This window comes from Peromyscus californicus, unplaced genomic scaffold (assembly GCF_007827085.1).
Source record: "Peromyscus californicus insignis strain IS unplaced genomic scaffold, ASM782708v3 Scaffold_6__1_contigs__length_162567912, whole genome shotgun sequence".
In the NCBI taxonomy this organism is placed as follows: domain Eukaryota; kingdom Metazoa; phylum Chordata; class Mammalia; order Rodentia; family Cricetidae; genus Peromyscus; species Peromyscus californicus.
The window spans coordinates 105790988-105816954 of NW_026294584.1; the positions used below are offsets into that span (position 1 = coordinate 105790988).

General features: G+C 50.9%; 1 protein-coding gene across 7 annotated transcripts in view; it reads right to left on the bottom strand.

Annotated features, from left to right (window-relative positions):
• Nucleotides 1-25967, bottom strand: part of Iqsec1 (IQ motif and Sec7 domain ArfGEF 1) — a 342158-nt gene that overhangs the window by 140422 nt on the left and 175769 nt on the right. For 2 of the 7 annotated variants that reach the window (XM_052721479.1, XM_052721477.1), the window contains exon 1: nucleotides 15079-15475. The exons of the other annotated variants lie outside the window; for them this stretch is intronic. In XM_052721479.1, coding sequence (XP_052577439.1) covers nucleotides 15079-15101 — 23 coding nt within the window. In that variant the 5' untranslated portion in view covers nucleotides 15102-15475. Of the gene's footprint in view, nucleotides 1-15078; nucleotides 15476-25967 lie in introns of those variants that run through there. 7 annotated transcript variants of the gene reach the window in all.

The following is a 25967-nucleotide window of genomic DNA, read 5'->3' on the forward strand; positions in this document are numbered from 1 at the left end:
TTCCTCTACCAAGTGTAGGAGTGGTCAGTTCTTCTGTCCCTGGCTGCACACAGGATTCTCTGTGTCTGCAGGAACCATTCCTGAGCCTTGGTATCGCATCACCTTTGAGACAACCTCAGATTCACAGAATATACGGGGAGCCCCTGCATGCACACTTTGGCTACCCCAGTAAGAACATCTTGCTTGACTGCAGAGTGCCACTATCTCTATAAAAAGGACTTCAGTCAATCCACAGAACTCATAACGGTATACAAGCCCCTGTGTGTGTGTGCATACGTGCATGTAGGGCTGTGTAATTCTGTCATCTGGGTGGCCTTAAATGAAAAGACCCACCATGCTGCCTCTCTACCATCCCAGACTCCTGGCCACTGCTCATCTCTGTAACTGTGTCGTTGACAATGTTATACAGACACAGCCATGTGGATAGGACTGCTTAAGACTATCTTTCTCCCTCAGCATGGTTCCCTGATACTCATCCAGGTGCCATATTCCTTTTCACTACTGAGTACTATTCCATGGCACGGATGTGCCACAATTGACTTAACCATTGTAGGATATAATAGTTTGGTGCCTGAACCTTTGCATCTTCCTGGAGTGTGGCCTTGAAGGGGTCTGTGGGATCCTGGGCTCTTTTTCTGTCTTTCTCTTGCTCCCTGGCCATGAGGCAAATGATTTTGTTCCATCGAATGCTCCCTACCATGCCACACTGCCTCATCACAAAATGGGCCTGGGACAGCTCAACAGTTAAGAGCACTTACTGCTCTCGAAGAGAGGACCTTGCTTTGATTGCCAGCACCCATACTGGACAGCTTACAATCATCTGTACCTCTACTTCTAGAGGATCCAATGCCCTCTTCTGGCACCCATGGGTACCAGGAACACACATAGTACACAAACATACATACAGGCAAAACACCCATACTCATAAAGTAATAAAAAATTAATATACAAAAAAACAAGTAATGAGGCCAAGTAACCTTGGACTGAGACCCCAAAACCATGAGCCGAAATAGCCTGTTTTTCTTTAGAAACTGATGGTTACAGTCTTATTGTAGCCTCGAAAGCTGACTAACAGCAGGAGCATCTAGGCGATGCCCAGTTACATCTGTGGTGAATGAGCTGTTGGGAGCCTGTGGACACAGGCTGTGAGCACAGAGCTTCCATTTTCTGGAATGGGACAGCCCAAGGGTACCTCCCCTGGCTGCTATGGGAGAGAGTATGTTTATTATTAAAACAAACCACAATGACTCCAGGGCAGCTGCCCACTCTATGTTCCCCATGATAATAGGGTGAGTGACCTCACTCCCCCACAGGCTTCCTGGTATTACACTAACAGTATTCTTTATTTCATTTGGGTAGCAGCTCTGAGCTATGGGGTGTCAGGTGGAGAGAGGATTGAGCTTGTCCTGAAATAGACAAGGAGGGCATGGAAAGCAACTGGGAAGAGGAGGCCAGGAAGGAGGCCCACTGGCCAATGCTGCCCCAGTATGGATGAGGGCTGGTGGCTGGTGGTGGCAGTCATGGTGATGGTGCGTGCATGTGCGTGCTTGTGTGTGTGTGGAGGACTTTGAGCTCTTTCCTTGGGTATTGGCTCAAAGCCTGGTGCTGTTCTAAGGGAAACTCCAAGTGGGTGATGCTTATTCAAGGTGAATCTTCCTTTCAGAGAAAGCTAAAAGCAAGTAAGACGCAGTCAAGTCACAGAAGAAGGTTGTTTGGTGGGAATTTGCTTCAGTTTCCAGAGGGAAGGGAGGCTACGGCCTCCTGTATCTCGCTTCCCTCCTTCTTATTAGATAGTGAGGAGCGCAGGGCATTGGCTTAGAAAGTGAACACTGGGGGTGAGGAGAAGGCCCAGTCAGTGAAGTGCTTGCACACAAGCGTGAGGACCTGGGTTCAGACCCCCAACGTGCATGTAAAAAGCTGGGTGTGATGGCATAGTCCTGGAAACCTAGTGCTGGGGAGACAGACACAAGAGGATCCTTGGGCTCACTGGCCAGCTGTTCTTGCTCAAGAGACGAGCTTCAGGTTCACTGGGAGACCCTGTCTCAAAAACTAAGGTGGAGAGGGATAGAGGACGACACCTGATGTCAACCTCTAGACTCACATATACTTGTGTATGCACACAGGCGTGCACACACACAGTAACTGCTAAGCACAAGGGAAGATCAGGCCCCAGCCCCCAACTCACTGTAGACACAGTGTGACAGCTTCAGGATGTTTCTGCTGGCTTTGCTCTCAGTGAGCTGCGTGGGGCTGTGAATATTTGTGACATCCATTCTATGGCACCATGCCCCCACTGACTGTGTACATAGGAGTTGGAGACACATTCCTTCCTGCCCTCTGTGGCTATGGGATGTGTGGCACAGCTCCTAGCCCTATGGGGTGGCTGCGGGCTTGGCTCAGCACGCCTGCCTCCCCGGTCAACAGGCCACGGCAGTAGCTCAATAGGGTGCCTGTGCTCAGCAAGTACTCCTTAAGGGCTGTCCTTGGAACTGTGGACACAGGGTGGAGATGTTTTTACGGCCCTGGGTAACACAGATGGCCCCATGAAAGGTCAGACCCACCCCCTCTAGCCAGCACTGAAGTGTTTGCCTGTCTTCAGGGCTCTAGAAGTTTCTCTGTTTGGGGCAAAAGTTACGGCAGGAGAGGAGATGGTAGGCACAGTTCTGCCCCAAATCTCCTCCCTCCCAGGCTCCAGGCCCTCTGTGCTGGCATTCTACAGCAGAACTATTTAGCCATGCCTAGACAAGGCACTCAAGAGCTCAAGTTCCTGGCCATTCCATGGTGGCAGGAGAGCTGAGAGCCTAGCATGGAGGTCAGTTGCCCCTTTGCTCAGGACACAGGGTGCTGTCACTCTGTCTTCAGGACTTCTGAGGCAGAGACACAACAACTGAACCATGGTTCCAGGACCTATACCATGCTGGGTGGGCACCTTGTGATCCTGTACCCTAGGCCTTTGGCCCAGTGTCACATACTGGGGCTGGATATGACTCTGATCAGCACATGCTGGTCTTGAAAGCTATGAGCCCTTATCCAAGCCTCCACTTTCTTCTGCTAGAGAGTCTGAGGTGCCAATGGGCAGACTTACCCTTCATCCTGTCTGGCCCTGCACCTCAAGGCCTCCAGTTAAGACAGCCAAAGAGGACTTGTTGGCTTTCCTGTGCTGGCTCTGGTGTGTAGACAGCCCTGCCTACCAGCTAGGGGCCCCCACCACAGGCACAAGGAGATGATTGTCCTTAGGTTGGCCTCTACACTACTCCTTGCTGCCAGGCTGCCCTGCCCAGAGTTCAGCCAGAGTCTGGAAAAGTCTGGCTGCTGGGGAGGACACCTTCAGAGGCCTCCTGACTGGGTATATGGAAAGAGCCAGGGGCCCAGGTAAGATGAGGCATCATCTGGACTCTGGGCCTGGGTCTTTTGTTTACTCTGGAAGGAGATTTGTCTAGGGCAGTGGTCATCAGCTCTGAAAGGGTGCAATTTGAAACAGTGAGTCATTTTATTTGTCCAGCCTACCTAGCACTCACACAGTGCCAAAGCAGCCTCTTATACACAGGGACACTCTCTAACATGCCTGGGGGGATGCCCAACACTGTGGTGGCAACAATGGCCACGGTGCTGGTTTTTCCTATGTTACACAGTCAATATATATTATATAGAACAGTTGCATTGAGGGTTAAGAGCCACAACTACCGGGGCTGGAGAGATAGTTCAGTGGTTAAGAGCACTTGGGTTCAGTTCCTAGCACCCATATCATCACAGCCATCTGTCACTCCAGTTCCAGGGTATCTGATGCCCTCTTCTGGCTGCTGTGGGCACTGTATGCACATAGTACATAGAGATGCAGATAAAATACTCAGAATGATCATAATACATCATAACAGAAGTCACAGAAAACCTACCAATTATTTCTAGAGTTTTTCATTTAATATTTCATTTAATATTTTCAAGTCTCGGTTGTTAAAAACAATATACGGGAATCAAAAGCCATGGGCAGGGGGCCACTGTGATTGCATGTGGTCGTATGAATGAAATGGCCTCATAGGCTCATATATTTAAGTGCTTGATCTCTAGTTGGTGGAACTATTTGGGAAGGATTAGGAGGTGTGGCCTTGTTGGAAGAGGTGTGTCACTGGGGTCAGGGGAGAGCTTTGAGGTTTCAAAAGCCCACACCATTCCCAGTTAGATCTTTTTGCTTCATATTTGCGGATCAAAATATAAGCTCTAAGCTACTGCTCCAGAGCCATACCTGTCAATCTTCCTGTCATGATGGTCATGGATTCACCCTCTGAAACTGTAAGCCCCAAATAAACTCTTCATCTATTAGTTGCTTTGGTCATGGGGTCTTATTGCAGCAATTTAAAGTAACCAAGACAGTGCACTTCACCACCCCAGCCACCCAGGGATACAGGAAGACCATAGACACCCATCTGAGCAGAGTATCCAGTGTGACTGAATAACCCCGCTCAAGGAGCAAAGCCAAAGGGGGTGAGATATAACCGCTATCCCTGTGGGCAGGCAGGTAGCCAAAAAGACATACAGCAAGGTGGTCACAGAACACTGCCCCTTCTGGCCAGTCAGCAGTATCCAGAGTGAAAACTGCCAGGGATTGCAGAGGCCAGAAGCCAGCTCTCTGAGCCTCATGCCCTAACACTCGTGTGTTCTCAAGATAAACAGGGACCCTGACTGAAGCCCAAACCAGAAGGGAGGAGCAGACACGGGAGGGGAAAGAAAGCCTTATATGCCAAGCTAGTGGGGTGTATGCACTTCTATTTTGGGGTGCAAGATGGTGTGGCAGCAGGCACTGTTCCCTAGTGTCTGCTCTGTTCAAGAGGCAGAGCTTCTCCCAGCAGATGGCAGTGGCCTTGGCAGAGGTCCCAGGTGACCTTGGACTCAGGGGAGTTTGTAGCACTGGAGAAGAGAACCCGTCCTGAGCTGAGGGTAGGAACATTTTTACAGAGTCTAATGAGAGGCAGAGGACAGTCCGAGACACAGGCAGACCCTTCCTAAAGTCTCCTTACTCTCTGTCAATGAGATCACTGTCCTGAAGATGCCTTTTCTTGTGGAGGTGGGTACTTTAGGGATAGTACTGCCACCACCTGGCCCCCATCCCAGGGCCCATGGATTCCAAAGCCTGTGAGGCCCTTGGTGTTTCCTTTTCCCCACTCCTCACCTCGAGCTCAACCCCAGCGGGGTACTGGTGTCCTCAGCCCCAACAGCTGCCTCAGTCCTTACCAGAGCCCCTTTGGCTTTTCCTACCAGGCTTGACCTCCAGCCTAGGCCTGGCCCACACCTATCCATAGACAAGTATGTGTGAAAGAGAAAGAGATGACCTGATGGCAGGCCACAGGCTTCAGGAGACCCACAGAACATCCTACAGTCACTCAGCACACATGAACTGAACCAACTCCATGCCAGGCCCCATGCCTCCCTTTGCAGGACGCAGGCTTCAGGAGACCCACAGAACATCCTACAGTCACTCAGCACACATGAACTGAACCAACTCCATGCCAGGCCCCATGCCTCCCTTTGCAGGACTCAGCCTATGCTCTCTGATGGCTCCACTGCACTGGTTCAGAGACTTCTGCAAGCAGAAGAGTAACTCCAGGCCCTGTGTGCCTGCTGCAAACCTTCAGGAAAGAACCAGTCAGAACCTGGGGGACTGAGGTTCAATGTCACTGCAGGTGGGCTGTCAAGACTTAGCACTAGCCCCCAAGCCAGGGCTGGCTTTAAGGGTGGCAGGCCCAGCAGCAGAAAGGAAAGTTCCAATGGTCCCAAAGGAGACAGGCATGGCTGGGAGCAGGGGAGGGTGGGGAGTAGCTGGGGGACAAGAAGAGCAGGTCCCTGAGAGCAGGGAGCAAGCCTCAGATACGAGCAAGATCAGGGATAATGTCAGCTAAGGCCGTATTTGTTGGCACCAGGGGCAAAAGTCTCAAGTTTGGTCCCATACCCTGGCCTGCCACTACAGCTGGTGATCCTGGGGAAGAGTCCTCACCCTCTTAGAGACACCCTGAAAGACTCACCTGTCCAAGACCAATGGCAGAGCCAAGGACATGTCTGAGAAACAAGGGTAGAAAGGAGGTAAGGCTAAGTGCCCAGCAGGTCGGGCATAGCCTGACCCTGGAATGCTGAAGGGCACTGGTCAGAGGCAGTATCTGCCCTGTCCATGGGACCTCTCTTTAATGCTCCAGAAGAAGTAGTAGTTCTGAGGAAAGAAGCCTTCATTCCAAAAGTCTGAATCTGAGGGTATCTTGTCCCTTTTGAATCCCCAGTCTTCTCTGTAGATGCCCCAGGGGTCAGCTTGAGATCACTCTTGCTCTCCTGCCTGGTCAGTCATGGGGGATGTTAATGCCAGCCACAGTACCCTAGGCTGCCTATGGCCTCAATCTTCAAGTCTTCTTCCTTAAGACTGCAGGAACAGTCATCTTAGAGGTGGGGACACCTCTCCTCTGCTTCTCCACAGGGAAGCTCAACGTACCTGGGAATGGCTTCCGACCCAAGATACTAGGAAGGATCTGAGGTCTGTCTAGAATAAGTGATGAGTTTTCTTGAAGAACATACAACCCTTGGCATGGTTTAGGGTTGTAGAAATACCAATGGAAAAGATGAACCAAAAAGAAAGGGGTTATTGTGTAGGCCCCAGCCAGCAGAGAAGTTAGGGCAGCTTGGAGGCAACATGGGATCTAGAGCTTTCCTGCCTTGTAGCCCTAACTCTCCGACTCCACACAGGGTCCCAGGGTGGGGCCAAGGAGGCAGGCTGCAGGCTGGTCCTAATGTGCCCAAACTCCTTTGGCCCAGTTCCCTTCTAGCACTTAGAAAAAACCACTGACTTGCCTCTAGCCTCGGTTTACCCTCCCTGACTCACAAATCTTCACACATGTGACCTTCCCCTCAATTTCCAGTCCAGTGGTTCAAGTGGAGCTGCCCAGGCATCCAGTTCTGGCTATGGCCAGGTGGCAGAGATAGCCAACAGCACTTTTTGACTCTCAGTGTGTTGGGGTTTTTTTTGGAAGCTAATTTGCCCCAGGGCTGGCCAGTGGGCTCCAAGTTTGCTGAGGACCTTCATGGGAACACAACCCAGGTGATAGGCAAGCAAGCAGAACACAGTTGTTGTGGCTCAGATGCTGCTGGACCCAGCTCAGGCACATAAGAGCCAGGTCTTTGGTCACTAGTGGCATCCATTTGAATACTCTATGAATTGGTCATATGCAACCCAAAGACTCCTGGTTAACATGTCTGTTCCCTCAGCTCAGTAGATATCCATATTTCTTATGGCCTACCATGTCCTCAGGCATGTCACACTGGGGAGGGACCTAAGGAGACACCAGGGTACAGCAAGCCAAGGACACTAATTACAGGTCCTGACTGCCACTCCACAGAGCAACTCAGAAGAGGAAATGAGTTCAGAAAAGTTAAGACATCTACTGAAGTCACACTGCCAACAGGCAACAGATACAAGGTCTTCGAGGGCACCTCCTTGGAGCTATAAGAAGCCTGAGTTATTCCCACATACTGGACCTCACCTGGCTCTGGGGGCTCTGCCAAGGTGGCCTAATTACTCTTCAGCTTTGGAGACAGTCAAGGACTGAAGTTCAACCAAGAGTGAGGGGTCTAAGACACTTAGGAACATTATTCTTACTGACACAGGAGAACAAATGGAATAAATGCTGAGTATTATCCAGTAGCCACCAAGAGACAGGCTTCGAATGTCAGCAAGCATCATGACAATTAAAAACGCATCATGTCCCTTGCAAGCCACTCCAAACAGATGTCTCTGTACCAAGGAATGGAGCTGCTGGGGCGAGTAAGACATCCTGAAGCCAGACATGCTTCAGCCTCCCTCTCTCCCAACCCCAGCTGGGTTTCAGACTCTTGCTCCTCTGAGGCCAGGCTGTGTGAAACACAGGCTTGTATCCCCAGCCTAAGTAGATCCCAGGACGTGGGACAAAATGGGGAGGTGGGGTATGGCTACAGGCATCCAGTGAGCCTTGTCCTGCATCCACCACGCTCACCTGGCTTTGACAACCCCAGCCCAGCCCAGCTCACAGGCTTTGTCTCGCCTCTCCCTCAGTTTGTGACAAGGCAATTTGCCGAAAGCCAATTCACAGAATAGTCAATTTGTAGAACGCCAAAACCATCAAAAGGCCTTGTTTCCCGTAACCTTTTCGTTTTAGCCGACTGGTTTCCATTTTTGTCTTCAAAATGGCATTTGCGGGAGTGTTCAGTTTGTCTCTGTCCCCGCCGCCTGCTGTGGCGGCAGCAGGCAGAGGAGAGCGTGGGGACTGTACCATCACTAACATATGTGGCTCTGGGCAGAGGGAGAGCAGGCATGGCTGACAGCCAAGCAGACTCACAGGCCCAGGGGAGAGGGGAGGCCTTCTTGAGAGGAGCCCTCAGGCTGGGCTGGGCCCTGATTCTGGAAAGGGCCCAGGGACAGTGGGCCAGACCCTGCTCCAGTAGCTGGCTGATAGTCAGGCCTACCAGCCTCCAGAGGGGCTTATACTATTGCCTTTAAGGGCTGGGACTGGTCCCAGGACTGCTGGTGGGCTTGAGCCTTGGAAAGGAGGGTCAAGGGATCTCAGCTGACAGAGAAGAGGGCAGCAAAGGTTGGTAACTACAGGGGACCTTAGAGGGTAGACACCGAGAGGTGGCCAGCCTCTCTGTCCCACAGTCACCAGAGTCGGAGCCAATAAACCATAATCTGAGCCCCAGTTTTAAAAAAAAAAAAAAGGTATATTTTATTTTATTCTTACTCATTTGTATGTGTATGTGTCTGTCTTAGTAAGGGTTTCTATCACTGATAAACACTATGACCAAAAACAACTCCAATGTTATAGTCCATTGTCAAAGGAAGTCAGGGCAGGAACTCAAACCTGGAGGCAGGAGCCTGATGCAGAGACCATGGAGGAATGCTGCATACTGGCTTGCTGCTCAGGGATTGCTCAGCCTGCTTTCTTGTTCAACCCAGGACCACCAGCCAAGGGGTGGCATCACCCACAATGTGCTGAGCCCTCCCACATCATCACCAATTAAGAAAATGTGCCACAGGCTTGCCCACAGGCTAATCTGGTAAGGGGCATTTTCTCAGTTGAGTTTCTTCTTCCCAAATGACCATCCTAGCTTGTGTCAAGTTGACATAAAAACCAGCCAGCACAGTGTCTTTGTGAGTGTATGCCATGTGGGTGCAAGTACCTGTGGAGGACAGAAAGAGCTGGAGTTACAGGTAGTTAAGAGCCACCTGATGTGGGTGCAGCTTGGTAGTATATCACACACATCCCATTCCCAGCACCAACCTCTCCAAACAACAACAAAACAAAAACCAGATAAATCAAATGTGTGATTCTGAGATAATTTTAGACTCAACTGCAGTTATGAAAAAATAATATCGAGTGTTCTTGCCAACACCATAGTCATTTCTCCAAACAGTAACACCTCAGAACTCTGTAGGGCACCAGCTCCCCCGTCTTGCTCATCCCTTGGGTAGAGTGTACATGCAGTAGAATGGCATAGCACTAAGACCACACACACACACACACACACACACACACACACACACACACACACGTCAAAGTACAACCTCCACTGGCTTCTAGGAGCACCTTGGAAACAAGTTCCTCACCCCAGAGACTGGGAAAAGTGCTCCAGCCTAGGCTTCCACGGAGCCTGTGGCTCTCAGGAGTCACTCTACAGATGGAACAATCTTTGTACACTGTAAATATGTATTACTCTCATTGTTTAATAAAGAGTTGACTGGCCTACAACTGGGCAGGAAGAGATTAGGCGGGAGAGCGAGACTAGGATGATAATTGGAAGAAGGGTGGAGTCTGAGGAGTCTCAAGAGATGCCATGAGAAGCAGAGCGAGCAGAATGGGAAGTATGTACCTGAGGTAAACGAACCTGGGGCAGCACATAGATTAATAAAAATGGATTAATTTAAGTTAAAACGCTAGCTAAAAAATGAGTCTAAGCTATTGGCCAAGCATTTATAATAATAAGTCTCTGTGTGGTTATTTGGGGAGCAGCTGGCAGGACAGAGCTGATCTGTGGTCTAGATGGAAAACTCCGCCTACAGATGTCCAGCCTGCCTACTTGTCCTCTGTCTATTCAGACCTCAGTGTCCCCCCAGGAGCTGTTATGGCACAAAGAGAGGAGACAGTGAGTGTCAGGAGACAGAGGGGACACATGGAGTGGCTTCGGTGAGTAGGGAAGGAAAGGGTGGCCAGAGAGACTATAGAGCCAGGCTGCCCCTAGCGGAGTGACTTCTCTGTTGTAGCTTGGGCCCCATTCTGGGTTTTTAGGACCTTCCACAGACTGCCTGCTTCTGTGACAGCCACAAAGTGGGCATCAGGAAGGATAGGAGGCCTAGAAGAAATGACAGGAGGGAGGAGGGAATACAGGTAAACTGTGGATCAAGAATGGTTGTCCCTCAGTACTCATAAGGATTGGTTTGCCAGACCCCTTCAGATACCTGGTCCTGGACTCTCCATCCTCTTGTCTCAGCATCTTTAGTGCTGGGATTGCAAATATACACCACCAGTTCCTCCAAATACTTTAAACCACCTCTAGGTAATGCAACATGTCAAATGCCGGGCAGATGCTGTGGAAACAGTGGTGACACTGTACTGTCCACACATGAGGAGCAAGCTAGTAAGCAGATGTGACCACCACAGGCCCACACACTTGAGGTAAGGAACATTAAAGATCTAGGTTTGCAGAGATGAAAGACCCATGGAGAAGACAAGGCCACAGCAGGGTGCCTGCACATCTACCAACGAATTCATGTGTGTTCAGTGAAGTGCTTGGTACAGGGCCAGGTAAATCCAAGTTTTGTTCTTTGGAACTTTCTGGAAATGATTCCCCCCTCCCCACATACACACACCCCTCACTAAATTTCTATCTATAGTTGGTTGAATCCAAGGCTATGAAACCAGACTGAACATAATAACATCATCACTTCAAAGACCCATGATGCCATGCCCCTCTGTCTACCCAAAACTACGTTGCCTATGTCCATTTTGAAAGGAATCCTAGACAGAATAAAGCTTGTCCACACCTGCACCACAGCAAACCCATAGTCTGCCCTACGTGAACACTGCAGACTCAGAAAGACCTGGTGTTGAGGTAACAGTCATTTGCCAAGCAGTGGCCACCCTTAGCCAGCTGATCCCACAGGAACCTGCTGGGGAAACCTTGTTCTCAGGAAAGCTGCTGCCCTTGGGGACATGATGGCCTGGGTGGTGACAGCTCTTGGCAGAGCTCCCAACATATCACAGCCTGATCTTCCCTTGACTTCGAGAGCAGTCACATTCCTAGAAAACTCAACATATAGCCAAGTCACACAAAACACATTTGGACATCTATCTTGTTTGATGCAGCCAGGGGCTCAACATCCTTTTCAAACTGGCCTCAACTTGGTGACAGCTCCATCACAAAGAAGTGTAAGGAAAGAACCAACTCTACAAAGTTGTCCTCTGACTGTGGAGACCACTCCCAGTATTGAGGCTGATGTGCCTCCCCAGGAGCCTGCCAGTGCCCAGTTCATTGCTCTGTAGTCCTGCTTAGGACAATGCCTGGCACCACCCAGGACTCACCGACTTAATCGCATATCCTACATGCATGTGATGCACCTGGCACTTTTCTAGGTGCTGAAGGTCCCTAAGGCTTACACACCATCAGGAGTCTGCCAGGTATAGCAGATATTCTATTAGGAAGCAGACTGACCACCCAAGAAGCTGGACATAGTGTCAGGGTAGATGGAGACCCAGCAGAGAAGTCAGAGAATGGCAGGGTGGGAGGTCTGAGGCTTTAGTCTTCCATGGTTGGTTAGAGCCAAAAAGGAAGGGAAGAGGGGCCAGGAAGTTCCAGGCAGTGAACAAATGAGCCAGTTACTGGATAGATGGGTGGACCACAGACATGCAAAGAGGCAGCCAGTGCCTTGCCTCCTGTGTTGGAGGAGAGTAGAAGGGCAGGAACCTAACTTACCCCTTGGCCACAGTGGGCAGTTAGGGGAAGCTGCAGGAGTCAGGAGCAGCTGGTCTTCAGGATAGACTGAGAGCAGCTGTGCATTCTTCCTTGCAGTCAACAGAGGCACCCCATGTTTCTCAGGATGAGGCAACCTGCTCATGGGGTCCTGGCCTACCTCATAGTACTAGCTTAACTTGATCTCAGAAGGCTTTGGGCTTGTACCCTTGTTCAACTCCCACACCTCTGGCATGTCGAATCTGTGGTTGGCCCATTCTGCAGAAAAGTGACTTGCTCAGATTAGTGGCCAGGAGTCTGTCTGGCTCCAGATCCTAGCCCCTCTTCACCAATCCTCATCTGTCTGTCCTTGGGGCCAGAGCTGGTAGGCAGCAGGTGTTTAGAAGGTGGGGTTCAAAGGAGAGGAAGAGTCCAGGTGACCAGTGACAGGACACTGGTCAGGTGCCCTTAAGAAGTACCTGCATGTCATACCCTTACCATCACTTTTGATAAATCTGTGTCCAGATCAGTTCTATTTGGCATTAATAGAACTATAGGATTTAAAATGTTTGTTTTAATAGAACTATAGGATTTAAAATCCCATCACCAGGTCACCTCCATAGCAGACTGAGGATCCACCTCTTTCAGTGGTAAGTTTAACTTTCAGAGTGACCCACAGTGGGTCAGAAAGAATGAGGATGCGTGGGGAGGTGAAAATGGGTGTACAGTGTGCCTGTTTGTGGGGTACCTCTAGGCCAAGGGACACCCTGATCGGGTGACACATGGGAATGCATGCATGGCTGCTCAGGTCTGGGGTGGGGCATGTTGGGGAAGGGCAGAACTGCTAAAGGCACAGCCACAAATAGCTGCAGGAGCTCAGTCAAGTTCCTTCCCTCTCTGCACCTCAGTTTCCTGCTCTGTAAAACGGAATCAATCATACTATATTTGCAGCAGTTAAGGAAAGCTGACCAAGCTATAGGATGTGAGAAAGCACAAGACCAGCCAAGACTGTTCTGAGCTGACAGCGATCAGCCCCCTTCCTTGTGGCTGGCCTGGGGAACCAGAAGTCTGGAGCAGCAGGTACTGAGAGGTACTGACCTGGGCTGGGCTAAGCCCTGCCCTGGTCAAGTGGCATATAAAAGTGGGCAAACACAGGTTGATGAGTACCTAGCAGGTAAATCAGCAAAGCCTGTTTGACTCCAAATCCTCTGCAAGGGCAGAGGCCATAGTCCTTCTCCAGCACTCCCCGGCCAATCTATTTAGGGTGGTTGATACCAGTAGAATGTAGGAGGAAGCAGATGTAGGGATAGCTCAGCCTACAGCCTACAGCTCACCCCAAGAGTTAAAGAAGAGTGGAGAGACCTTCAAGGAAGGGAGGCAGGGGCACTAATCCCCAGACAAGAGCTGCCAACAGGGCTGCCTAAGGCTGTGTGTTCAGATGCAAGTCCCTGGCCCCTGACAGGTTGAATGAACCTTAGAAGCACAGTGGGATCTATGGGAGGAAGCCGTGCTCTTGACAAAATGATTTCCATGCAAAGCCCAGGCCCCATGCCTAAGGTAGTGCATGCTATGTTTCCAGGGGTGATTTTTCCAGTCTCCGTTTCCCTATTTCAAAAATGTGTGTGTGTGTGTGTTCATTCCTGCCTATGCAAAGCCTTTCAGATGGCATTCCCGAGCCTTGGAAACAGGCCCTGAGCCAGGCTGCTCTCCATGAGGACTGTCACATTTCATGCTAATGACATCTTCCCTCCACAGCAGCTTAGTGGCCTCTGCAAGTTGTCAGTTTCTTTGACACTGGAGGCTCCTGTGCCAGAAAAGGTGTGGCAGGTAGGAAGGAGGCTGCTGCCTGGGAAGTACCTTCTCCAAATGTGAGACAAAGTTCCAAGCTGGGGAAAGCTTTACTATTTCTGGCCTTGCCACAGAGAGCAAGGACTCTGTGTGGTTTGCTTCTACCAACAAACAGACTCAAAGGCTTTTCCACTGAAAATGCAGACCCACAGCCTGAGGCCATGGTCCCACTCCTCCTGCAGGAGCCTGCTGACACAGCCTGCTGACGCAGCTGCAGGCAATGTTTACTTTCTATCAGGTTCATTAGCATGGGAACCGCCCCTTGTAGGAGGGGAGGAGGCAAAGCTTAAAGAGGACTTGGAGGGCCCTAGATGGGGCTTGGGGCTTCTACAAGTTCAAGGTCCGTTTGAGGAGAGTCTGAATCTCCCAGGTGACCTCCTACAAATTGCTGCAAACCCTATCCTAGTACTGGTGGCTGATCCCAATACAAACACATCATGGCTTGCCCCTTAACCTCACAAGATCCGAGATCACCAAACTGTTCCTAGCAGCTTCCAAGCGCGGGGCAGGTAGCCTAGGGCAGGCAGAGGCCAGACAGACCCAAACCTCATTCAGTCTCCAGAGCCTAGAGTGCCCAAGTGGCGTAAAGGTTGCTCTTTCCAGAACAGCACCCTGAAGAGCCCCCAGAGAGCCTAGAAAGAAACTGGCATTTGAATCCCACTGCCCCCTGGGAAGCCGGGCTTTACCAAGCACGGCTTTGCTTCCATAAATACCTAGTCCCGTGATGTCACCACCCTAAGCCCGACTTTCACCGCCTCTGCTGCTGGCATCAGCCCCAGCAGACGGGTGCTCTGTACCCACACATTACACCTGCACTCGACAGCTGGACACTGCTGCCACCTTCACCTGTCCGTGGAGGATACCATCTCCGGCCACTGTCTCAGCCTGCTGATGGCCTTCCACCTGGCTTGGGTGCAGGCCACAGGCTTGTAGAGCACCGAAGCTTTCCATAAACAAGCCATCTTGGGGCATAGCCAAAAGCCTGGACCATGGTCACGGGTTTGGGGGGCCCTTGTATGTGGATATGGATTAGGAGGAAGGAGACTGTCTCAGGAAGGGACTTTCACAGCTGAAGGAAGATTTGCTGACTAAGATTATTTTTCTCCTCATCACCATCAACACTGCCTCTGCCGCAGGGGACAAACACTAGAGACAAGCTTGCTCCCCCTGGAAGCCACCTGCAGAGCAGCCACCCCACCCCCACCAAGCCCCTCAACTCCAACACTCGAGTTGTGGTCCTTTCTGCCTCAGCTATAGGATAAACCTGTCTCATATACTCACAAATAGCGTCTTCGGCAAGCCATCCTGCCCAAGTCTGATCTCCTTCTCTCTTTCCTGCCTGGGCTGAGGAGGTTCAAGGTGGTTCAGAGGAGGAGCAGGATGCTCAAGCGAGGTGAAAAGGAAGAAAATGAAAGCCAAGGGCAGTCACTTTCCCAGGACTGGCAGGTTCATCTAGAAAAGCTGGGTGTAATGTGCCAGGGGGCTCCAAACGGGTCCTCCCACGCAGGGTTTACACTGTGCCCAGAAGCCTGGGAAGACGTCGAGTCACCATGGTCGCCAGGTTGGGCGGGGGCGTCTGCCTCGCTGCTACCTGGGACTTCCTTGGGATTTTTCCCTCCCGCACATCCGGGGTGGCAGGGCGCTGGGATGAGGAGGGGAGAGCTTGGGGGAGGGGGGTATCGGTGCCGGTTTGCTCTCGCAGCATCCGGAGGAGGGACAGGAGTGCAGGAGCGCCCCCCTCCTTCCAGGAGCAACGTAGTGCGGCCGAGCTGGACCAATCGCCAAAGTGCTCGTTGCCATGGCAACTGCAGCATCAAACAGAGCTGCCCTGCGGTGCGGCTGCAAAAATCAAGAGCCCTGGCGCTGAGACCGAGGTGACTCCTTCCTGGCCCTCACTAGAAACCTGGAAATCAGTTGCTAAAATGCATTCGCAGCCCAAAGAATGTAATGATGGCACTGCCTTCCAGGACAGCTTTTCCGTCCTTGGCATGGAAATATAGGAATCACTAAACTAAGCGCTCAGGAGATCTTATGCCCTGGAGTCAGGGGCCATGAGACTTCAGCAAGCTGAGTGTCTCCTGGGAGTCTCAGATGTGCTACCGTAAAATGGGATCATGACAGCTGTGTGACCAGTCTTGGAGGGCTGACCACATACAGTAGCTGAATAGCAGATGACACAGCTTGGATTACTGCTGCCAGTTATGACCCAAGGGGAGAGTGAGGCCCGGGCTGCGGCCACTGCGGCCAGTCTGTTCTAGCTATGGTGCCCTTCCTCCCTCCCTTCCTTCCTCTCCTGCCAGCACCCCCAGTGTGCCTGCAGAGCATCTGCCTTCATCAAGGATACATTCTAAGAGGGAAAAGGGGAGAAAACATGAAAGTTGGAATGTGAAATTGCACCTAGCAATCAGATCAGGGTTCAACCAAGCAGAAAAGAGGCACAATGGGTGGGGGTCGTCTTCCTGAGCTGGGGGCAGGGAAAGGAGGCCTCTCCAGGAGCCCTCACCTAGCCAACTGCCATGTCAGGAGCTTTCTGAGCAGAGCTTGTGCTAAGGCCCTGAGGCAGAAGGAAGCTGGATGGATTTGAGAGGCACTGGCACAGACAAGGTAGCTCAGAAGAGGCGAAGATGAGAAATGCCCACTTCTCTCCCTGCACACTCACCTTCTCTGCCCTCTGTGTATCCTGCTATTTTTGAGCAGGTATCCTGTTTACCAAGTGTCAGTCAGGAATCTCAAACCCAGCTGAGCATGTGTATAAGGAATGCATTGTAATGCACACATCAGACCCTGGGGAGGCACGGGGGGAGGGGGGGTGGTGGTGGTGAGTCCTTATTCATTTAGTACTAAGGGATAGAAGGTGGCACAGCCAGCACTCTGTCTTCACTTGCAAAGCTGCCTCCAGGGGAGGGGCACATGAAAGGCTGAGGAAGTGAGAGTGTGAACTCTCTGGTTCGGGGGTGGCAATTGCCAGCCTGATTCTATTTCTTCTTTCCATTCTCCCAGCCTCTCAGACCCACAGAAGTTAGGGGAAGAGTTCGAGTTCTGTTCTTTTATTTCCGAGGAAATGGATCTCAGAGACAGTGAGCAACTGAAAGTCTCACAGCCAAGAGGGACAGAGGCCAGATGAAGAGGACCTCATTCTTCTGGTGGAGGGTCCTTAGATGCAGCATAGTAACTGCGGAAGCAGCTGTGTAGCCAAAGTTCAGGGGACTCTAGAAACGTCCAGTCTTCCCATGGCCTGCCCCCCCCCCCCGAAGAAAGCTGTCATAAGAATAATTCATAGTTGTGTGGGCTTAGCACGTGGTAAACTGGCCCCATCTCTCTCCTTGACTGAGTTGCATTATAGCTTAGCAAAATCAGAATACCACCACATCACCAGAAGGAGTCCTTCTGTTTGGGGTCCTATTGTCTTCATACCTGAGAAATATCAGAAACAGGTTTAATTAACCACCGCTGCTTAGAAAGGCAGCCCTCCTCCCCCCCCCCGGGGGGGGGGGTCACTAACACTGAGGCAAGGCCAGCCCACCAGTGTGCCTGTGCTCCAGCAACACCCTTTCAACCTTCTCAAAGAGGAGCTTCTCACATGTCACAGATGAGTAAACTGAGGCAGAAGAAATGGCTACCCTGAGTGCATTCTGTTCTAAAGTCCCCATCCTGGGCTTCTTCTTCGCCTCCCTTTAGATACATGACATCCATTGCACACCTGTGTCTTTTCTGGCCCTTCCTCCAGAGAGGCACACACACCTTGCTTGTACTGCATTTTAAAGTAGAATGAGTGATAAAGGCCCCCACACCCAGAAACAGCTGCCAAGGCTTTCAGGCTTTGACCAAGCATTGAGTACAGCACACAGCAGTTGTTCTCACACCTGACCTCTCTCCCTGGCACTGAGTCAGGTCTGGTCAGGTAAAGGAGATTCCAAAAGCCACACGGCTGACATTCCAGCTGATCTCTAACTTGAGACCCCAGAGGTTTCTGAGTTCAAAGAATCAACAGAGTGCAGGAGCATGCTATCACCAAGTGAGGGTCAGACTGTTTAGTTCAACTTCAGAGATGGGAATCCCAAGGGCACAAGAGGGTTCAAAGTCACAGTTAGGAAGTGGTATGGCAGACTTTACCTGTCCACTTCAACTCTGATCAGATGCCTGAGGTGGGAGGGGTGGCAGTCAGCCTTGCCATGACTGCCCCTGGCTAGGGTTGGAAGCACAGGAACATCCACCAATCCACTGTTTCAGGCTGGGGATGATGCAGAGCACTCCACAGCTGGTCTCTGGAGACATCTCTGTCCCCATCTCATCGCTGCAGTCTGGGGGCAGAAGCAGCTTCCAGGGCTGGTTCCAGAAAGTTCTGATCTAGGACTTCCCCTCCATAGACTGGAAAATTCCAACCTGCAGGCTGACAGGGACATTCAGGCAGAGTGTCTCTGTCTTCCAACCTGTGGCCATCTGTTCCTAGGCGGGAGCATAACAGCATTTGGGAAGGGGGAGAAGGCTGCTGGCACAGGACAGAGATATGCCAGTCTCAGTCATTCCAGGCAGGCAGCCATGCACCTCAGGATTGGACCGTCTTCCAAGGGACAGCAGCCCATCTCCCTTCCAGGTGGTCATAGGCTTCATTGTGGTGCTCCAGTGTGTGCACCCCTTAACCTGTACCAGTCCCCAGAACACAAATTCTTCAAGCCCCAGTACTGTATCTCCCTTTTCCCCGAGCTTTGCATTTTCAGTAAGTAAAATGCAAATTGCAGAAATAACGTGAACATTTCTTTTCTTTTGAGACACAGTCTCACTTGTAACCTTGGCTGGCCTAGAGCTTACTATGTAGACTGGGCTGGCTTAGAATTCATAGAGATCTTGCTTGCCTCTGCCTCTCAGAATGCTGAGATTAAAGTTGTGCTTCACCAGGCCCATAAAGTAAGTATATTCTCCTCTCTGCCCCTCCCCCCGGCCCCTCTTGCTCATCTCTGCAGAAGGAATGGTTCTTATCTGTCTAGAGTGCATCTTTCCAGCACTTTTCCTATGTGTTCATGTACATATGCATGTGTATAAGAAACAGAAAGTACTGCATGGATTCTGAAAATGATACTGTGCTATGACGTTAAAAATATTTTAAAATTTCTAAAAGACATAAAGATGAGCACTGTGAACTATGACACACCAGCTGCCTGTAAGGAGAAACCTCACTTGATAAACATGCTGGAAGTCTTGGGGTCATGCTTTGTAGCATCCCCTCTCCAGCCCAGCTCCCAGCCTCCCATAAGTGCATGAATGACCCGTAGGGAGCCTTTCCTACTCAGTTGTCCACACACTGGCATCCTGAGCAGTGTATACTACTGTTCGTATTTGGAGCTGTACATAAGTGGCCTCACACTGTGTGTCTTTTTCTGCGGCCAGCTCTCTGCTCAACATCACATTCGGAAGGCTGAATCACAGACTCTGCAAACCATAGGCTCTTCCATGTTGCAGGTGCACATCACATGCCTCTCAAATTATAGTTGCGGCCAGTGTTCTGGATGTAGGAGAGCTTGTGGGGAAGGGTGGGATAGGGATTCCATTGTCTACAGCCCCTCCTCTCATTGCAGGGTGGTTGAGGAAGGAGCAGCCCCTAAGCAATTATCTTTGGAAATCTATATGGGCTTCTGGATTCTCAGCAAGCACTCCCTTCTGCAGCAAACCAGAACCCCATCCCATAACTTGGGGGAGATCAAATTCCTACCCCAAGATAGCTAAGAAAGGTCCTCAAGGCACCCTTGAGAAGGAATTAACATCTAGGACCACAAGGGTTGGCATCGGTTCCCCCCAGCCAGGATTGCCTCCGAGTGTGCCAGGCTGTCTGTGGTACACCAAGCTTGCCATAGGCATACATGAAGAAGCCCAAGCTGCACTGGGTAGCCCTGGTTGGGGAGAGAAACAAGTGTGTCAATGTTGCCCTGTAGTGGATGCTTTGGCCTCCAGAGGGAATAAGTGAACTTACTGGGAGTCACCTGCCTGGGAGGTGGGGTGAATGGGAACAGAGGGGCCTCTGCTGAGTGCTGAATTCTGAGACCCTGAGCCGGGAGTACAGAGTGATCTAGGACCAAATCTGAGATGCAGTGGCTCTAGGCTGGGAGTCCCCCAACTCACCTCCCATACCTCACCTCTCATCAGGCAGTGAGTCCAGTGATTGAGACTTGGCACCATCAGCTGAGAACTTTGGGTTAGGGAGTTCTCAAACTTGAGCCAGGCTGTGCTCCCCACTCACAGCTGTGAGGTAGTGACTTCAAGTGCTGTTCAGGTCCCCAAAGCCCTGCTTCCTGAACTAAACTTGTCTGAGGTCTTTCAATTTGAAGGATTTTTCAATTTCTTTTTTTTCTAGACAGAATCTTAGGTAGCTGAGGTTGGCCTCTAACACAGTAGAGATGGGTAACCTTGAACTTCTGATCTTCCTGCCCCCACATCCCCAATGCTGGGCTTACAGGCACGTACCACTACACCTGGTTTATGAGGTGCTGAGGGTCTAACTCAGGGCTTTTTGCATGCTTTTCCCAGTTATAGTTTCATATATATATGAGTCAGCCAATCCCCTCCACTGACAGACATCCACATAAAGACCGGCATGGAATAAAATTGATCCCTATGGTCTCACACAGCCTGGGGAGCTGGGTGCCAATCTTGGAACCCTGGGCTGGTGTGAGAGTGCCAGGCAGGGTAGATGCCTGGATTGCCCTGCACTCCCAGCTCAGGTTCTCAGAACTCAGCACTCAGCAGCAACCCCTCTTTTTCCTATCACCCCACCTCCCAGGCTGGGCCCCTTAGGCCAGCTCCAGGCAAACTCACTTATTCACTATGGAAACCGCAGCATCCAGTACAGGGCAACATTGACCAACATGTTTTTCTCCCCAACAAGGGCTACCCAGTGCTGCTTGGGCTACCTGGAGTAGGGCAAGCCTACAGGCAGGTTAGGCAGATCAGAGAGCCCATGGAGCCCTGGGCTATGTAAGGGGAACCAGCGAGGCAGAGCTCCAGGCCATAAGTGCTCCACCATAACTACCATGAATTTGCCATGCTATCCTTCATCTGTATAGGACAAAGCTGGCCCAGGCTTGCTTTGAAACTCAACTAAGCAGGGACACATGAGTGAGAAAGTCCATACTCCCACTGGGAGGAGGGGACTACTTTGGCTCTTTGGCCCTTTCCCCAGCCCTGTCTTAAGGGAACTGTGCAAGACCCTTAATTGTCTGGTAGGGGCAAAGGGGGAGCTGGTGTGATGATGTCTGTGCCAGTAGTAGACACTCACTAACACTCTCCTGAATGGGGGAGACCATGCATTCACCACGGCTCACATAGTCTCTGGCTGTTAGGACCTTCATTCTGGAGGGAGTGGGAGCCCTGAGTGTGGTGTGGGGATGAGGAGGGAAAGAAGAGATATTATGGAGTAGAGGGAGAGGGAGGGTGGGTGGAAGAAAGGGGTGGGAGACAGGGCAGTACAGGTTCTTGTGAGCTTCGGAGTGGACAGTGGTCTCATGTACCTTTATGAGACACGGTGGAGGTGCAGGGTGAGAGGAGCGAAAGGGCCCCTCCTTTCGGGAGTGATGGGCAAGTTCAAGATGAGGGACACGGAGGATTCCAGAAAGTCATGAGGGTCTTGCTGGAACCTTGGCTCTAGGAAAGTGGGGGACAAAGGGTTAGGTCCAATTGGGGAAATGGACCTTGGAATAGAAGGGAAGGGAAAGAAGGGAGCCACTAGAGTGGAGGGAAGAAAACAGGCATCTTGGCCCCAGCTGTGGTGCTCCTGCCCGCTGAAGGCTACTGCCAGACAGAAGGCACATGCTCCCAGCCCTGTCTACCCTTTCCCAGGGACTTGCCACCTGTTCCCTTCTGCCAGGGTGACTCAGGCCCTGATTCTCCTCTCTGGAATCTGAGATAACATTAGAACATTCTTAGTAAAAAGAGAAGAAGAAGAAAAGAAACCAAAATTGGTGTGTGTGTGTGTGTGTGTGTGTGTGTGTGTGTGTGTGTGTGTGTGTGTCTGATCTCACAGTCACCTGCCCAGCAGTGTGGACAACAGCCGCAGAGTGAGCTCCTGGATGTTACCATAAGCATCACTGCAGGACACCAGCACAGGGCCCTCCTTCGGGCATTCTCAGTGATGACTGCCAGTAAAAAAGGAAGTTAGCAAGCTGTATGCTTAGTCTGAGCATACAATTCTACAAAAATCTAGGTTAGAGAAACTTCTGGAAAGGCACATGATGAGACATGCCACAGTGAAAAGTTGTCATCTCTCAGCTATGGGATTACTGGTCAACTGCATGTCTTCTTTTAAAAACATGTTCTACAGTGTAGGCAGGACGTAGCTCAGTGGCAGAGAACTTGCCTAGTATGAACTGGGCCCTGGTTTGAATCTCCAGCTCACCTCACTCCCCACAAATGAATGAATGAATGAATAAAAACCCCAACTCTCTATGATTAGAGTCACTCACAAGAAAAATGCATCATAACAAAAGCCTTCAGTCATCTAACAATTACTAAACCTTCCTCTGAGCTTGTTTTCATGGGAAGCAGATGGGGACCTGAACAGGTTCAGAGGGAGCTGTGGGGTTGTAAGTGACTTAGCGGGTCTCTCTGAAAATCAGTTCTGATCCTTCTCACAGAGGGTTGTAAAAAAGCAAATGAGTAGGGCTAGAGAATTGGCTCAGTGATCAAGAGCTGCTCTTACATAAGACAGGAGTTCAGATCCCAACATCCATATTGAGCATCTCACAACCACCTATAGCTGCAGCTCCATGAGATACAACAACACCCTCTTCTGGTCTCTGAGGGCACTGCACACACACACACTCAGACACAAATAAAAATAAAAATATTAAACAAAAAGAAAGAAAAATAAGTGAATATGTATAGTGGGCCATTGAGAGCACAGTGAGACCTATGACGTGCTCAACAGTGTCTCCAGGGGCATGTGCAATGAGGTAGGTGAGGACAGGGTCACTAGGCAGGGCAAGTGGTATAACCTATGTACTGCACAATTGTATGGAGCAGCTATTAGCTGCTGATGTAATGTGTCCCAGAGCTGTGCGGGCTACATGGTCCTTTGCACAGAGCATCTGTGTAACAGAATGATAGGCAATGGGCATGGTACCAGAACCCTATGGGCTCTAGGAAACTGGCAAGCTACTGGCTGCTCTGTTTGAGGCATGGATGATACCTCCTTCCCAAACCCTGACATTAAGAAAGGAGATTTGTTGTGCTTGGTGAGGATAGCACCTCCCACAAAGTTCATGGCCATTAGGGCCTGATGGGCCATGGTCACTTGGTCTTTGTCTCTCTGGTGCCTATAACAGGCTGGGCTGCAGGAGAAGCTCAGGCAGTTTTTGCAGAGTAAATATTCCTTGTTCTATCTCTATGCCAGGATCCTCTCCAGGTAAGCACACACTTTTCTACCAGAGTAAGTCAGTGCCTCCCTCTCCTGGACCCTTTCTCCATGGAGGTTTTGCTGGTGGCCCAGGTGAGTGGAAGGGCTGATCAGGGTTTTGAGGGCACAGCAAGCTGAGGTCCCAGCCTTATAAGAAGAGGGCCTTGATCTTTTCTGTTCAGGGCTGTGACCCTAGTGCCTGGGACACAGTAGCTACTCAATAAAATGCTGTGGGTTGATAAATGAGAGAATGAGTGAATGAATGCAACTCAAGTGAATGAATGCAACCTGAGTTTCAAGTACAGTCTCACATCTGCCTCCCCCACAGTCATGAGTGCTATAAGGGCAGAACTCATGGGGTCTGCAGGGCAGTGAGCCTATAGCCTCCTGTAGAGATAGTCCTCAGATCCTTAGCCAGGCCTCCACATCCTTCAGACTCTTGCTTCCCAACCTGTGTTCTTTCTCCTGGCATATTCAGGTACCTACCACATCAGGGGAACCATGTCCTATCAACCAGTGAACTCTGTAGAGATCTCAGACTTGGACTCCAAGCTCAGATATGCCCTCCCCACTAGCACTTGGACACACTGGGCAGGCTGAATGGAACCTAGATGCAGAGCACCCACATTACCCTGACCACTAGCCCTGGACTGCATGTAAACATGTACTGGGATATGCTCATCGCAGAGAAACTCAGTGGTTGTGCGGGAAGAAAACTCATTTGTGCCCCCTAGCTGACAAACTTTCTCTTCTCATGGGCTGCCGTGATCTTCAGATATGCTGACCCAACCCCAAGCCCCTTCATTTAATTCCTGCCATCCCCAAAGCTATCCTTCACCACTTACCATTTGGTCTCAGGCTCATTCGACATGGGTTCAGCAGGGTCCCCCTCCCACCTCTGCCCCTGCAGCTCCTCATCATCTTTGTATCATCGCCCACAGGCCCACTGTCATTCTCAGAGGGTGTCACCTTGGGCTGAAGAGGGCTGGAAGACCATGTCTGAATTCACTGATTGGCTCCAAAGCTTCCCCCATATCCAGCATACAGTTGGTCTTCCCAGGACACTGGGTGGATGAACAAATATGTGCCTCCTGTGACCCAGGCTGGAGTGAGGCCTGGGGAAGGCCCTGTTCTCTTTTTTGAGTGTAGTGGCTCTTGTAGGCTCTGCATCCCTGGACTCAGTCACATTGGACATTATCCCTAAAGACACTGCACCTGTACAGAACAAGCCAGATCCCTGTCCTTACCCTAACCCACACAGCAGAATAACCCCTCACCCTAGATACTGTAAGACATCTACAGCTCGCATAGGTGCATGGGGCTGTTCACATGTGGAGCTTGAGTGCCATGGCTTTTGATGTATGAAGATGTCCACTTCGGACACCAGGGGATGAATATTCTTGGTTTCTACTATGGGCCCACATATCCTTCTTCCTCCCTCCTTCCTTCCTAGTCTCCCTGACAAAAAAAACCTTCGCAGCTACTGCAGAAACAGGTTGGGGCTATGGAGGGTCCTGGGAGCACGTAGGAAAGCCAAGTTGTATCAGATGAGTCACTCCTTCTGGGCTACAGCTTGGTCCCATGGTGTCTCTGACTGCCCTGCTCCGTTCTGTCCACTGTCGCCATTCCACGCCTAGACCCCTGTTCTCTCCTCTAACCAGGTGCTGTAGGTATGTCCAGAACAGAGGTGTGAGCAAGCAGAGGGCAACTCCTGGGAGTCACGTGCTCTGTGGGGGTCTAGACTTTGTCACTCCCCGGGGGCATTCTCTGAAGTTCAGCTCTAGCATGGAAGATGAGGAGGAAGGTGGTGGCTTAGGTATGACAAGGGAATCCTGACGGGCTACCCTGAAGCAGGGTGGTTATTTTGTATTTTCTGCCCTCCAGGCAGCCTTGAGGCTCAGAGACAAGGCAGAGATCATGGGGGCAAGTGCTGCTCGAGGGTCAAGCCACTCTGTACTGTGCTGGGTGAGAACAAGACAATGAAGGCTGAACAGCTGCAGAAGGGGTCTTGGAGGTCCTGAGGTCTGTCAGTTCTCAAGAAAGCTCTGAATATCATACACAGGTACCCCAGCAGAGGGCAGTGTTTGGCTGCCTCAATATTATCGAAAGTGTGAAACCCCAAGACTGCTTCCACAGCAGCGAGACTCCAGGGGCTGGGTTCCTCCTCAGGCCTGCAGCCAGCCTCCCCCATGCCCAAGCTACTATGCTCTGCTGGACCCTCTCTCATAACTTCATTGCCTTCTGCTACCTCCTGCTCCAGAGCCTCAGTGGGGCCTGTCATCTAGGCAAGGCATGGGTCATAGAGCACATAACAGGGAAGATAACAGGCCTTCAGGCCCTGTCCCACTTCTCTAGACTCTTGTCCTGATGTTAGGTCCCTCTACTCTGCTGCAGGGATACTAGCATCCTTCCATCCCCAGAGCAGAGGACTTTATCAAGCCTCTGGGCCTTTGTGTTTATCATGTCTGATGCCCATGGTGTCCCTTCCCCTCCCCATAGCAATGATCTCAAATGTCACCTTCTCAAATAGGCCGTGTTGAGTACTTTGGGGTTCCAGCTCCCAATCCTCTGTGTTCCAAATGCTGGGTGGCATCTCAATCCCTGGGATTACTGTAGCAAACCCCACGCAATAAAAGGGCCGAGATCTTTTAGGTTCTTAAAGATCAGTGGTTTTCAACCTTCCTAACGTTGTGGTGACCCCAACCATAAAATTACTTCATTGACACTTCATAACAGTAATTTTGCTACTGTTATGGATTATAAGGCAAATATCTGATATGTGACCCCT